Source organism: Melospiza georgiana, chromosome 9 (assembly GCF_028018845.1).
Source record: "Melospiza georgiana isolate bMelGeo1 chromosome 9, bMelGeo1.pri, whole genome shotgun sequence".
In the NCBI taxonomy this organism is placed as follows: Eukaryota; Metazoa; Chordata; class Aves; order Passeriformes; family Passerellidae; genus Melospiza; species Melospiza georgiana.
The window spans coordinates 22,496,374-22,512,124 of NC_080438.1; the positions used below are offsets into that span (position 1 = coordinate 22,496,374).

At 39.2% G+C, this 15,751-nt stretch overlaps 1 protein-coding gene across 1 annotated transcript in view; it reads right to left on the reverse strand.

The window, feature by feature from the left end:
* The window catches only part of TESK2 (testis associated actin remodelling kinase 2), a 73,509-nt gene that overhangs the window by 29,178 nt on the left and 28,580 nt on the right, over nucleotides 1–15,751 (reverse strand). The window contains exon 4 of the mRNA XM_058030169.1: nucleotides 10,191–10,239. Coding sequence (XP_057886152.1) covers nucleotides 10,191–10,239 — 49 coding nt within the window. The remainder of the gene's footprint in view (nucleotides 1–10,190; nucleotides 10,240–15,751) is intronic.

The window sequence follows — 15,751 nt, forward strand, 5'->3', positions numbered from 1 at the left end:
CCTCCTCAGAGAGGGCCTGGAAATGCCAGCTTGTGTCCTCCAGAACACAATGTTTTTGTCAGCTTGTTGCTTCCTGTAACTGAGCTTTTTACTGCAATTTTTGAGAATCAATTCCACCTTCCTGTCTTCAGAATAAAGTGTCATGACCAGGTAGAGCAACATGAATTTCCTTCCAAAATGCATTTTGTGTGGCCAGGTACAACCCACCCAAACAGATTTTTTAAAATTCTCTGTTAAGTGTTTTTCTGGAAAACCACATCTTTGATCACTGCAATGAGACAAGATGGTTAGCTTTCATTCATTAAAAAAAAAAAAGTAAGCAAGCATCAGATATTGGGGGAAAAAAACTGAAATATCACCTAACTTAAATAAGGTCCTTTACATGCTTTCCAAAAACCTCACTTTTGATATTTAAGCACTCAAAACTGCAAAGCTACAAATCAGAGAGACTTAGCTGAAACTCCTGTGGAGACCAGTATCATTTTTGCTGGAGAAAGAACCAAAGGGTCAAGCACACCACATATGCCACAACATGAAGCTGCAAGAGTATGAACTGCTGGTGGAATGTCAGTCAGAACACTAAATTTCCTGCCTCTTGTCATTGAAAACCAGGCCCCCTTGTGTGATTTTAAATGGATTTTTTGGTATGTGCAGCACATCAAGCTGTGTTTGGGGCTGAAGTCTTTTCTTTTTAAAAAATGCACAAAAATATAAGGTTTCCAAGGAAGTCATATAAAAGTAAAGAATATGTACTTTGTCTAAACTTCTGTGAAATAGCAATGTGTCTAACACAATGAAGTTTTTTTTGTTACAAAATAATACATGAAGCCTTAAAATTACAACATAAGGCTTAAACGGTGTGACACTTCCTAAAAACCACGACCATCCCCCTCTGTTTTCTGCAAGTTTCTTAAACTCTACTTACTTTGAACAGTTTAATTTACTTACTACATGTACCATGTTTAGATTTGATCTTGCCTCATCAGCCTGACTCAGCTGTCACACACAAGGTACACACAGGTACCAGTCTGCAACTCTTGAGCTGGTTGAACAAGCTCAGTGCAAGTGTCTACAGAATCATTTCAGCAAAAAAGAGACATCTTGATGAGGGTACTCATATTCTTTTGACCTTCACTCAGCTTTCTCAGAGTTGTTAACCTATACCAAACTGTCTCTGAAAACTGAATTTTAACTTTTATTGCTTTATCATACACTCTCTCAAAAAACACAGTTAGGGCAGACATCTCTCCACTAATCCAGTACAGCTGGTTTGTCTGGCACTCTCCTGTTAATCAGGGCATGGCTGTTTCTGGAGGCACCTGTGCTTCTTGACAGGATCAAGGGACCAGGAATGGTCTCTTCAGTTCTGCAAACTGGGAGGTGTCTTTCATAGGGGGATGCCTCATGTTGAAGAGAGAGATGCTGTACTGCTCTGAAGAGAATAAAACCAGAGGAAAAAGGACATTGCTTAGAAGATGAAACAGTACAATGCCTTGCACAGCACTGAGAAAGGATGAGGTAGAGCTGGCTGTCAAGGCACAAACTACATTTGCTGAGAGCACATTCAGCCACTTTTTATAAATTGAACTGAGAACCTAAGTGAACTGCTCCAGCAAAACTGAAACTGACAGTCCATATGCTGTGAAGGGTGCAAAAAGAAGACCAAATACGGCTCAAGTGTTGACAAGTATTTTTAAAATTCTATTATGAACAATCAAGAGATGAAAGGAAGTGTCAGCACCAAACCAAGCTTATAAATAGAATTATAACTGCATTTCAAAATGATCAAAGATGTAGTAGAAATCATTTTGCAAGAGACACAGAAACAAGTAAGCCCAAGGTCTATATGTGCTGCCAAACAAATAACTTCTCAGATACATACACATATCCATGAACTTAAAACTCACACTTATATAACTCCTTTTTCTATAGATATATCTTTAAATTATTATACCATAATTTAAGCAAAAGCTAAAAATTATACTTCGAAGAAAGAAATCCAAAGCACATCCCAAAATTTTTCACTTGAAAGGATCAGGATTTTTATAACTTCAAAATTATATTGCTAGAGATTTTGCTATCATCTATTGCTAGACAGTTTTTCATCTTATAAACACATTCATATTGGAATATAAACAGAAGCTTCCTAATTTTTCAGCTGTAAGACAAGTTCCTATATTCTTTTCAGCAGGTAGCTGCTGCATGCAACAACAAAAGTGATAAAAATTTGAGTTTCCCTAACTGAGTCCTGGTGTTCATGTGCAATGAAGCAGAAAGCACAGGCAATAGGTTTGTCTTTCTGTACCAGTTTAGTTGGTTGGGTTTTTTAACCCCAGAATATTAAGTCAATATTCAGATGTGCCAGTAGGCAGGCACACAGTAACAGCTTTTTGCATCTTGTAGGTTTACCTTACCTCTATTCACCATAGTTTTAATTATTTCAATAGAGGATGATAGAATTAACAATGTATTTAAAAGCACCTACTAACTTGCAACAACTTTTCTGTGGTGAGATAAGTGATTTTTCTCAAGAGCAGAAATATAAACGGCCATCAAGATGATCAGGATGGAGCACCTCTCCTGTGAGGAAAGGCTGAGAGAATTGGGATTGTTAAGGCTGGAGGAAAAAAAGGCTTCAGGGTGACCTAATTGAAGCCTTACAGTACCTGAAGGGAACCTACAGTTAAGACAGAGAGAGACCTTTTAAAAGGCCAAGCAGGAATGTTTTTAAACTCAGAGTAGGTTGATTTAGATCTCAGGAAGAAATTCTTTGCCATGAGGGTGGTGAGACACTGGCACAGGCTGCTCAGAGAAGCTGTGGGTGCCCCATGCCTGAAGTGTTTAAGACCAGGCTGGATGGGGCTTTGAGCAACCTGGTTTATTGGAAGCTGTCTGTGTCCATGGCAGGGGAATTTGAGCAAAATTATCTTTCAAGGTGCCTTTCAACACAAACCATTTTGTGATTCTATGACCAGCCTTGGCAACCAGCCCCAGCCAGCCCTGCTTGAGCAGGGAGGTTGGACCAGGTGACCTCCAGAGGTCCCTTCCAGCCTCAACCATTCTGTGATTCTGTGAAAAAGGCACTACACAGACAGCAAACAGCCCTAAGAGACATCTCATGATCTACTAATTCTAATTTAGTGCTGGAAAAAATAGTGCCAATGAAATGGAATGATTTCTCACCTTTTACATTACAGACTAGCCTAGTCTCCCTAATACCTGAGCTATTTCCCCATTCTGCTTTAAACCCTATTTATTTTTGCTGCCATGACCTTGCTCTTCTCAGGCCCTACAGTGATTGCTCACACCGTCATTAATGGGGAGAGCAACCACTGCTGCATCAGACAAGGTCACCATTACTCTTCTCTAGAGGTCAAATCCCTGGGCTCTGGTGAAAGGTTTTCTGTTGACCCTGAGGCAAGTACATGCAAGGTCTAACTCTTAATGACTCCTGTAAGGGAAAAGCTAAACAACCCAAACAAGCAAATTAACAGAGGAAATAACATAGATATGTGCTGGCTGGACTTCCAGTCTTACAACAAAAGCAGCAAAAAAGGCAAATAAATAATAGCAACAGATACTTCTAGTTTTATACCACATAACCATTCTTGTCATTGGAGCATATATTCCTGGAACCAAATTTATCCAGGTCTAAAACTCAAGTCCATTACAGGAAAAATAAAAAATAACCATAACTTAGCAGAGGACTCAATACCTCTGAAACTTTCAATAGGGCTAAACTTACTCTTCTGGTGCTTGAGTTTTATACCTGTGGAGGCCCAGGTTGCCTCTGCAGCAACTTTCCAGCACTAGCACAGCACCACTGAAAGCACTCCTCATTCATAAAGGGAAGCTGTAGCTCCAATTAATGCTACAAAAAGTATCTGAACCACAGAAAAAGAGGATAGAGCCTGCAAGCAGAGGTTTATTACAGCATTAATCCACAGGTCGTTTTATTCATTGGCTGAGAGATCACAAGGATAAATTTAATCTGCAGAATTTTATGCATACTTTGAGTTCTTTTTAAGTTTAAACCACAGCCCTTCTGCTGCATCCTACAGCCAGGAAGCATTTTAAAATTCTGGCTGTCAGTTGTTGGAAGTCATCTGAAAGATCATTTGTCATCATTGCATGATAATCTTTTTTTTTTAAAGTCACTCCAAAGTAAATGCCCTCTTTACACTCTTCTGTATCAAGACTCATTCCCCTAAAGAAAAGATACTTAGAATTAACAGGTGTATTCTGTATCTTCTGAGGTGTAAACAGAAACATCCAAGGGAAAGCTTGCACCATTGCTCATTTGTTTCTCCAGAAAGTCAAAGCAGTGACCAGTGCTACAAAACCATAAAACAATTTTACATACTGCCCAAGACCTTCGTACATTCAAGGAAGATGCCTTATGTATGCAAATGAGACCAAACTGGAGCAGAATTAGGTCCCAAATCTGAGAAGAGATAAAGGACAAAATTATCTTTAGAGTTCTCCCACCCCTCTGCATTTTTGCTCCTCCTTTTTCCAATACTTTTTTCCAATACTTCAGTCAGAAGGACCATATAAAGTGTCTAGGAAATATTTCAATAAGCAAGGGGAGGTAATGCACAAGCATTAGTAAGTACAAGATATCAAGGAATACAAACTGATCTGGGAGCCTCTACTCAGAATGGCTTCATTGAACACATCAGGTACAACCTATCTAATATGAATTCAAGGACTTCCCTAAGAAACCTCTGAATTCTTGGGGTTTTTTGGAAACTGGACAGCAGTGTCCAGGAAATAAGTAATATTTTCTAACAGGATGAAAATAAGAGTCCTTTAAACTCTTTTATTTTTCTACTTGGTGCTACCTTAAGCACAACGAATTTTCTCTTCAGTTGTCTCTAAGCTCAAGCTTACCAACTTCACACCACAGCTATTCTCCTTGTTTTGGGTTATTTTTTGGTTTTTTTTTTTTTTGAGAAATACCACCAGGAACTAAATGTCAGCTGGTAAACAGGTAATACCTAAAGCAGGAACAATTCCTATGCTGCATGAAATATTTGCAGAACCACTGCTAACAGGAACTACAGTTCCAAAGACACCAAGTTCTCCAGAGCTGACAGCCTACTGCCAGCACCAAAGCTCAGTTAAATATTTGTAGTGCTACATGAGTAAAACTCAAGTTACTCAAACAGTATGAATCACACTGGTGGAACAAAAGTAGGGATTAGAGAGTCTTACAGGAGATGAGGAAAGGAGGGAGCAGGGAAGGAATGGTATTTCAGGCCTTTTTAAAACTCTCGCAAGTGTGCAATTTCCATCTGGAAGGCAGTGTATGACTACATACATTTACTACTACAATTTTAGCTGTAGCATAGAGCTTCAGAAGAGGAGACCTAAGTGATGTCAGTCTGGTTTTCTCCATTCTAGAGTCAAAGGCCCTCCACAGAAAGATAACCAAGAACTGAGAGGAGGAAAAAAGAATGAAGAATGAAATACTTTTAATTATTTACTCTGCTTGTGAAAGGCTGTATATCAGAAGAACCTTCCCACTTTAAGAACTTACCTTCTAGTCCTTGTAAAAGGGCAACTCAGCACCATTGAAACAATTCTGAGATTTTTAAGCTTTCAATATTTTTTCTTTCTAGTTAGTGCTATCTCCAAAAGTAAAAAAGAAAAAATGCTAAAAAAGGAAGGTCTCCAAAATTCTGAAACTCCACTAATTGCATTTATTGTTTACTCACATTATTGCTGTTGAGAAGGAAAGCAAAGAAGGGAAGTTCTCAGTTATGACCAAAGAACTTACTGAAAACAACCCTCTCTCTTCAAAGGACATTGGCATTTTCCTCACAGCTTTAGCACTTTCCCCACTGCCATATGAAGCAGCCCCTGAAATCCATGGCTGCCCAGCTACACCGAGTGCTTCTGATCCCACCCCAGCTATCTGCTGTGCTGTCACAGGTTCCAGGAGTCTGACTCCGCCATTCACCAGCAAGGACCAAGTGAAAGGCTTCAGGAGAGCATCTCAGGCAGCTCTCAGCTCCCACAGCTGCTGGCTGAAATAACTCTGTCCTACCTCTGCATCACCTACCACACTGCAACAGCCCTGCTCTCTGCCTGAGAAAGTTCCACTGCATGTCAGATCCCACACTGAGCAATCAGACTGTGGCAGCAGTGCATTTGCACACATTTTTACTATCACCCGGTATGAATTAATAGTCATAAAACTTCTGTTGCAACAATTAACTATTGTCCCTGAAGCACTGCAATTTCAAGATATCCCAATCAACACACAATAACTTTCCATTCCTCACCTTCTATACACACAACTGCCAAGGCTTTCATTTCCTTCCAGAAGGAATTATCAAGCTGTATGATTCATTCTGTGCATATATAAATATACATCTAATTATAACCAGATTTTAGCCTGCCCTGTCTCTCAGAAATTCAGATAAACCTGTTTAACTGAGTTCAACAAACAATTCAGGATCTGCAAGAAGGGATTAAGTGGCTTTTATATGCTAGACTTTATGCTGCTACCTTATCTGTTTCAGTATAATAGCACAGGCCTGTAAAACATACAACACACAAATTTGTTTGTCTTCCACCCAAAATGGATGTTTGCCCATGCAGCCATTCCATGATAGATGTGTATGGGATAAAATCATACACAACTGCTATTGAGCCATGGCTGTTCCCCATGGCTCAGGCTCCATGTCCCCTGAGCACACACTGTCTGTCTGTCTGCTCACCTGGCAGCAGTGCTGAGCTGGCCTCTCAAAGCTCTGCAGCATCCCGTGCTGACACCAGAGACTCTGCTACTCTGCAAGTTTCTCCAGACTTATGATAGTGCTGTGTGCCAGGAAATGGAAGTGAAGAGAGTTGTCAGATTAGGAAAGTGGCTGGAAAACACAGAGAGGCCTGAGGGAAAGGCTGAAATTAGTTTGGAGAGGCATGTGAGTACAGCAGGAAGCACTGCAGATCCCTGTAGCTAAAGAAACAAACCAGCAGCTTCAGATGAAAGATGAATGCTGAGAAAGGAATAGCCAGTTTCTGGTTTTAGAGAAAACAAGCATGGCAAATCTGTGCTCATGAGCTCAACATTAGTGAGGCAGTCTAATGCCTGCCAGCTCATTTGGGTGATACACCCATTAAAGCATTTACTCTGCTTTCCTTAAATGTTTCTTAACTCAGTGCTTGCAGGGATAGAGGTCCTTGGCAGCCTAAGCTGTTCTGTCAATCTAAGGATATTGAATTACTGCAGAAGAGGCACATACCATAGCTTCTGGCTTGAGAACCTCAAAAAAAAAATATTGGATTATCAAAACTAATAAGACTGTGGATTCAGAACAAGGCCAAAGTCCTAGTGCAGTCTATAATTAAACATTTCCATTCTTATTTTGAAAAAAAAAAACCAAAAAAAAACCCAAAACAAACAGAAACTGCCTCTTGCTCAAGAGTTTTAAAAACAAAAGCCACTTGAGACAGGAAAATTAAATCAACACAAAATGCTGCCAAAAGGGAAAATCCCAAAGCATACACAGGATCAACACCTTCCTCAGGCAAAAACCTGCTCTGCATGATCTACCCCTGTGTTTAAGCCTCCTGTATGTGTAAACATGCAAGAAAAGAAATCTGTAATGCTTCCAACTCTGCCTTCCAATAACAAAGTGCTGCATATTCCTAATGTAGCCCCTTAACAAGCTTACAAAAATCCTCAGCGCTCTTCTAACACCATTTGAGGTTGCCTTGGCTGTTACTAGCACAAGTTGTCTAAATCCAGTCACCAAACACTTGGCACAAGTTCTCAACTTCTTCTGTTATGGAAACACGTACATATATAAAATAAACATGATTTCCCATCATGCTGCCCTCAGACATAGGCTCTAAGTGGTGCTGGATCCCTCATACGTAGGCATATCATCAACTGCACTCTCAAAACACAAGAAGGGATAATTAAACTCATTACAGAACAGGTCCAGCACAGGCAATTGCCAGAGGATTCTCCCTGCAGTGACTCAGACACCTATTGACCAATGGGCCTCTGAATCAACAGTTTCATCTCCAAAGAACTGAAACCCTGGCAGAAGTTCTGAGCACTGGCAGTGCCAGGCTGGTGTCAATTATGCAGAGCACGGGGAGCAAGGAGACCACCATGTGGACCACAAGCTGAAAAAAGGCACGAGACAGTGGCCAATTTGTTTATCCTCCTGGGCTATATTTGAACTGGTGATTCAACCTGCCTGTCTTACTAATAACTCCTTCAGCTCTTCATTTCAGCCCCCTTCTCCAGCCTCCACAAGCCTTCAGAATTCAGCTATTACTCTACACACACTTGAAGATGAAAAATGCTACTACTGTTGCCAGAAAAGACAATTCCACTACTTGGAGCATATACAGTTTTTTACTTTTAAAAGCTCTCTGAAATCAAAGAGTAGCTATGTCACTGGGCAAAATTGTGTGTGGATTCCCTACAACATTAATTTCTGTCATTTTCCTATTGAAGGCATTAAATGCTCACTTTTATCCACAGAAGCAGTAATCACTAATTACACTTTCATAATGTCACTAAAGCTATTCTGTTTCTCAAAATGTTGCAGTAAACTTCTTTTCCTTCTTGGTCTCAAGATGCTTCAGGAATCTCTTCTGTTATTCTGAATTGTAACTATAAAAAGTTATTCTTTGAAGTCTTTCTTAGATTTATTTGCTTGCCAAGAACTCAAAAATAGCTGAACAAAGCAGCAGCTACAAAGTTAGCTCACTATGAGGAAGCATCTGTGCTGTTTTCATTTTCTTGGCTTTTTGGGTGGGGAGGGTTATTTAAATGGTAAGCAACTGCTGTGAAGGAAGGGAAAAAAATAACCAAACAAAAAAACCCCCACATTGAGTAAAATCTTCCGAGTTTTAGTACAATAAAGCACTATGAAGCTCCACCTCTTCTACGATAATGTTCAGTGAGTGGAATGGCTGTTTCAGTTTACCAGATATCCAAAAGAAATCAGCAATAATGTTAGCAAAGCCTGCCTGAATAACTTGATCAGCCATCTTAGGAATGTTTCCTCTACTGAGCACAGGGAGGAGAAAAAAAACCCAGAAAGAATAAATCAAATAAACTGTCCCTCTCATGGCAAAGTGCTTGCACTCCTGCTGTATCTTGAAATTTCTGGAGCCTTTACCTTTGCTCAACCAGACATACAGACACTGAACCAGAGTGCATCTCTGCAACAGCACCTAGAATGAGAACTGCAACACTGTCACCCCAGAAGGTGAAGAAATTCACTGCCCACATATGTGCATTTTTGCCTCAGAGTGGCATCTGTAAGTTCCAGAAAATGATGGTGACACATATCCTGCTAATTGGCATACAGCTCCTCAGCCTCCTCAATTTACAGCAGTCCTTGGCAAGCACACCATACCAGGAACCTGCTTAAATTGCTAATTAATAACAGACTTGTCTTTGGGAGGGTGGGAAAGGGTTAATTTTTAATTGAGGAGTTCCTACAAAACAGAAGTAAATAAGAAACATTAACTTTACCAACCACAAGTTTCCTTTTAGTCTATACTCAAACTAATTCAACAGCAAAGCATTTTATTGATTTTGACTCTAAACAGGCAGCACTATTCCTAACAAGAGAATATTATTGTTTTTTCTGAGCAGTACAGGGAGATTAACAAACAACTCAATAAAGCAGGGTGGGAACATATGAATGGAAACTTCAGCTTATTTGATACCTAGATCTTGGGCAATGGAATAATTCCTTTTTATGGGACCCAGATTAAGCTGTAATATCAAAGTGGGAGGGAGTGGATACAATAACGACCCAGCTGAAACGTTATTGATTGACTTGTGAAATGTACAGCTGGAGTATAAATGAGACTTAAATACAGTGCAATGTCACTGAAACAAATAATATTTAGGGGCAGCTCAATGGTAACACACATCTCTCATTTAGAACATTATCAGTGAAGTTTTATGTTCTTACTGTGATTTTTTTTTCACCTCAGTAAGTGCTTCTGAGGTGAAAAGACATACAAGGGCTGTGAGTGGAGTTCTGAGGGCTGATTCTGCAACCTTCCCTTAACATAGCAAATAGTGAGTCATTAACTCACCAGTTCCATAGAAGAACCTTCACTCAAGGTGAATGGCAATTGCAGGATCTGTCCTGAGAACTGGATATTTCATATTCAGTATGTATATTATGAAATAGTCTTACCTCAGTAAGAGCGTGCAGCTGTCCTTTATGCACACAGACACCCATAAACCTACAAGAAACAAGAAAAGAAAAGTGGTTTGGGCTTTTTTCCCCCCCTTTTTTTTTTTGTTCTTTAAAAAACCTAATATAGGATCCACCAAGAAAGGAGGAAAGAAAAAAAAATTCAGCCTCACAGACACTGCATACCTCACCACTGATTATTTAAACATCTCAGTACAAAAAAACATCTATCTACACTACAATATCATTTGAATTAGCAGTTCCAAGAGAGCACAGGAGACAGCTCAACCTCAAAATGGAAAGTTATTAATTTGACTATAAGCAAAGGCCAGCATATAATGATTTATGCAGAAGGGAACAGTCTCAGAGTCCTATTTTAAGGAAGTTTAAGCCTAGTAATCCACTGTTGGTCTGCATAAACAGAAAATTACTTCCCTTTGCATTTTGCTGTTTAAGCATAAAGATGTTTCTTCCTATCCCATTCTTAGCCACTCAGGAATATGAGGGCAATGTATACTTCCCCTCCCCAAACTCCTCTTTCCAACACTTGGACAGAAGCAAGTTTCAGTAGTATCCAGTACAGACACATTCCACAAGTGTTACCTACGCTGCACAATTTTCAGACTCCTGCTGTTAATAGTAATGATTGCCACTCTTGGTTTCTCTGGAAAGCAACAGAATGTGCCATAAACAACTATAAGCTCATTTTTACCACCATACAAGCTGAACTTAAAAGTGACAAAATGTAAAATTAACATCACTAGCAAATATCTCCCATTAAAAAGTTCAGTAAAGCTGCAATTTTAAACACAGTTCAAGTGTTCATTCTTTATATATTAACTAACTCTCAGTTTTAGCATTTAAATTTTTGTCTCAGGAAGCAAAACCAAGTTGTCTGTGATTTCCATAACATTCAGAAATTTCCATTTTGCAAGTAAGAGGTAGACAGGTATGATCTCATTAAATGTGACAGGAATGTTGTGGACAACAGCTCAAAGGAAAAGGACCTTTTATATCCTGAAACATTTCCGAATTTAAATACAAAATGATGCAAGACATGTAGAGCTAGTTCAGCTAAGCTGCTTTTGAAGAAATGAATGATCCTCACTGTTCTCTTGTCTAACAGCTGACTGGTAAATTACAAGCAGCCAAAGCAAAATAATATAGGTAAGGTCCTTTGCATAATCTGAGCTGTGGAAATCTGTTTTTATAACCCAAGAAGTAGCAAGGCTTGAATTAGAACTTCTACTGCCTGCTCTTACCTCAAACACTCAAACAATCCTCCCTGAATACAGGAATTTTAACTTGAGAGACACTGAAAATCCAATTCCTCTTGTTTAAAGTAGAATCACAGGGCATGATCAGGCCCTCAGGAGAAAGGGAAGCTTCTTTTAGATGTAGCACGTACACAAAGCATTGCTCATTCTGAGTTTCACTTCATACATACGAATAATTTTGTAAAGAAAGTGACAAATTAAACTTCCTGAGATGAAGAAATCCAGACTTCTACAGAACATAAATCTATTTCTTAGTTCATTCTGAAAGGCTCCAGAGCTATCAGGCAGGGTGTTAATGGCTTTATTCACAAGCAAAAATGGAAAAGTACACAACTCCAATATATTACTTTCCCTATAAAACAACCTATCAAAGCACTATCTTCTCTATCAACTACACAAAGTTAACCTGCTATGGCAATATTTTCACTCAACAAAAACTGAGATTAAGTAATTTAAAATAATAATGTTTTCATCTGTTCTGGTCAAGGGAAGTCTCAATAGAAACATATTTATTACCTTTGTGAACCTATGCTTAAGGCAGCAAAGACACATTGAATCAAGTCAGCAAGAGTAAGAGTTTAAAACTTCTTACATGCTTAGGATTTCTGCTAAGAATCAAAAATCAAAAAGCAAAGCTCCATATCATGATCTCATGGAAAAAAAGCTGGAAATAAAGAGACATTTATAAACCCCACATATTTAGAAACTATTACCCAGGAAAAGAGAAACCAAATACACTGATAAAGACAGAATTAATGAGCTTACAAGCAACATACTGAAGCCATTTAAACTTTGTGTGAATGAATCTCAGTTTTCAGGCTCTGGAAAATAGATTGATAGAACAGACCTCTGGCAATCCAAATTTCTGGAAAACTTCTGCTTAGCTGTTTTATCAGGCAATAATAAGCCACTTGGTTAAGCCAAGAACTGCTACAAGACATTGTTGGAAAGGATTTTCACTAAAAGACAATACACCCAGCTGCTACTGGGAAATACAATTACCAAGCAAGATTTAACATGGTTTCAATTTCTGAGATTGCCCCAGATGAGATTCCAAGCTGTGTGGATAGGAAGCTGACATGCTGGTCCAGCACAGCTGAGATTATTCCTGTTGGCTAGACACACTGTCTCCTGAGCCAAAATGTGCTTGTAGGTGAACTTCAGCAGAATGTCTTGTCAGCCAAAGGTTACACTTCCTATAAGCATTTTGAGCTGGAAGCAGCTCCAATAGGCCAATCATCCACAAAACAGGAGATCATTTGCAGATTTAAGGAAGTTTATTTTCAAGACAGTGTATCTGGCCTTATCAGCAAGCTGAAACACTTCCAAAATCTGACTGGAAAAATTTTCCTAGAAGCTGCAAATAGAAAGGAAGATACTTGAGTCCACCCAACTAAATACAGTGCAGCACATTTCCACTACCAAATGCTTTCTAACAAATGTCAGCAATCTATACACATGTTGGAAATCTCATTTTATAAACAATCAATCAATCTGGTAAACCTGTCCTCCTAAAGAAAACCAAGAGAAGTCTGGATATTTCTTAGTCCTTCACAGTGGCTACACAAACTACTTTCAGTTCAGTCAGATGGCAAGGGAGAAAATCCTGGATAAAAAAAAGGGAGACTAAATAATGCAGCTTCAGTCTGAAATCTTTGCCTTAATTTATCAAACAAAACTAATATCCAGATCACACAGCTTCTGTGGATATCCAGACACTGAACACATGCTTCCAGTTAAAAGAACTTCACTGGGACACATTCCTGCTCTGTGGATAAACCTGGGGCAGCTACAGTTCAACAAAAGAAATTGATGCCCTCAAAAATTTACTGCTTGTATGAGAAAATTCAGCACTTTGATAACATTAAAGAAAAGAAACAAACCAAACACACCAATGCAAAAGCCTCTAGTACAGGCTCAGTAACAGAGACAAAAGGTCAGGAAAGACATGCTTTTTTCATTGCACTGACTTGGAGAAGGAAGAGGGCAAATAAAAATATTAAGTCTGCATTAAGGCCCTCCTTAATTATTTAGGAACCATGCTAGATACCTAAATACCTAAAAATGTATTTTAAGTTTTCTACACTTGCATCTTGATTCTAGAAGAGGTAAGGCATTTAACCTATAATTTCTGTAACATATTACACACAACACATACAGCCTCTCTTCTGCTGCCTTGTACACTGTTTTTCTAAAATACTCCTTTTTGATAACCACGTTACACAAAGAGAAGGAAAAGCAATTTTCTTTCCTGTTAAAGCACTGTTCAGTACAGGACAAAGGATGTTAAAAGACAAAATCCATCCTTCTGGCTATTGTAACAAAGTCCATCACAAGCAATTTTACCAAAAGGAGGGTTTGAAAGGATAAAACTACACACAAAAAGAAATCCCTGGTATTATGTTCCCAGGGCGATAGATTTGTCTCAAAGGGGATGAAATAAAATTCTCCTTGAAAGGAGTTCACGGAATATGCACACAGTGTGCTTATTTGTGTGCTGCACACACAAGAAGGTGGATTTAATCAATGAGTCAATCTGCCTGCATGCTCACAGCCAAACATGCAGCAATACCTCCAAGTGCTCCCACGAGAACGCTTAAGACATGAGCTAAGACTTTCTGTGTACAGAATGTTTTAAATTAAGTCCCCAAGGTACAGATCAAATAAAGAAATACTTTTTCATGCAAACAATAGTGATATTAAAGTCTGAAATTCTACCTCAAAATTGAAGATACACCAATTTAAGAGACAGCACAAGAGATGGAGAATCATTGGTAGCACACCACTTTATTTATATGAGAAAAACACATCTGTAAGATATTACCACAAAAAAAAAAAAAAAACTATCAGGTCTCTCAGGCTGTAGACTGAAGGCTCCCAAGCTCAGGACACAAGGATGGAGATTTCTTGAGTCCTTTCCAGACCAATTTTCTTACTTTGATTTGGGTGAAAACTCATGACTACAGCAGCACATCAGCATTCAGCAAAGTAACAAAATGTTAGAGCACATCTACAAGCATACACCAGACCTTTCAGAACCATGGTACTTGATCTAACCCAACCCTTGAACAGCACTGCCCTTTAAACAGGACACAAGCTAATGAAGAAGTGGAGAAATGTTCCAAACTCCTGTTTTCCCTAACCCAAACAATTACAGTCTTGCTAACCTGTATTACAGTGGCTATAGTAAACATCACATGGTACAAACCCCAACCTCAGCTCACTTTTCCACACCTCCTCTCACCATCTGTCTGAGGGAAGATGCGATAAAACCAGCACATCCCACAGCCAAGGCAGGAAGAAATGTAGATAACAAGAAAAGCATTTCAATTCTCCATGTTTAAGTTGTGTGCAGGAGTGAGATGGAGACAGGAGATGAGGTTGATGGAAGAAACAAAGAAAACACTCCTTGAACACCATTTGTCTGCCTGCCCTCTCCACTCCTAAAACGTCCCCAACCTGGACCCTGGGGAAAAACCAGCAAACTAAAAAGATAAGCAGGTCTCATACATAGTTTGTTATAAACACCAGACAGTGACTGAATAAAAAGCTACTACATTGTAGATAACACCTACTCTGCCTCTAGAATCACATCTGCTAGCTGAAATAGGAAACAAGAGGAAGGGAGACAAAAAAAACTCCCAAATCCCCTATTTTTTGCCATCATGCCTGTGTAGCTGCAAGAGCTGGAGTCTTCTATTCTAAAATATCCTTAACAGACTGAAAAAGAAGTTCTACTTTCTGCCAAAATAAATCCTGTAATAGAGGGCAGCCTCTCATTTTCTTCATGGAAAATACATTAGAAGCTTACATATATACATATATTTGACCACTGGAATCTTTATGATCCTACCATGGGGACGGTAGACTTACTGGGGGCTTGGTAAGTGAAAACTAAAGTCTTCACTTACATCTCTCTTCTAATCAAGATGGATCTATATGGCTGGCCAAGGGCAGAATTTGAGTGCAGAAATACTGAAATGAGTGTGGAGATTTAAAGCTAGCCTTTTGCTCCATGGCCAATAAAGCCTGTTGTTTTTAAAGCCTAAATACCCAGATCAGTACTTCACCAAGTAAAACTGAAACTCACCAAGAGAAGCTGAAACACCTTCACCCAATTCCATCTCCTCAAGATGTGCAAAAGCATCAGTAAGGCAAAAACACAGATACACCTTTAGGTAATCTCTACTGAGCTCAGGAATGGAAGGAAGTCAGCAACTACTGACAAACTCACACTCCAGAAGAGTGACCAGAGTCTGGATAAAAACCTCAAAAGGCATCAGT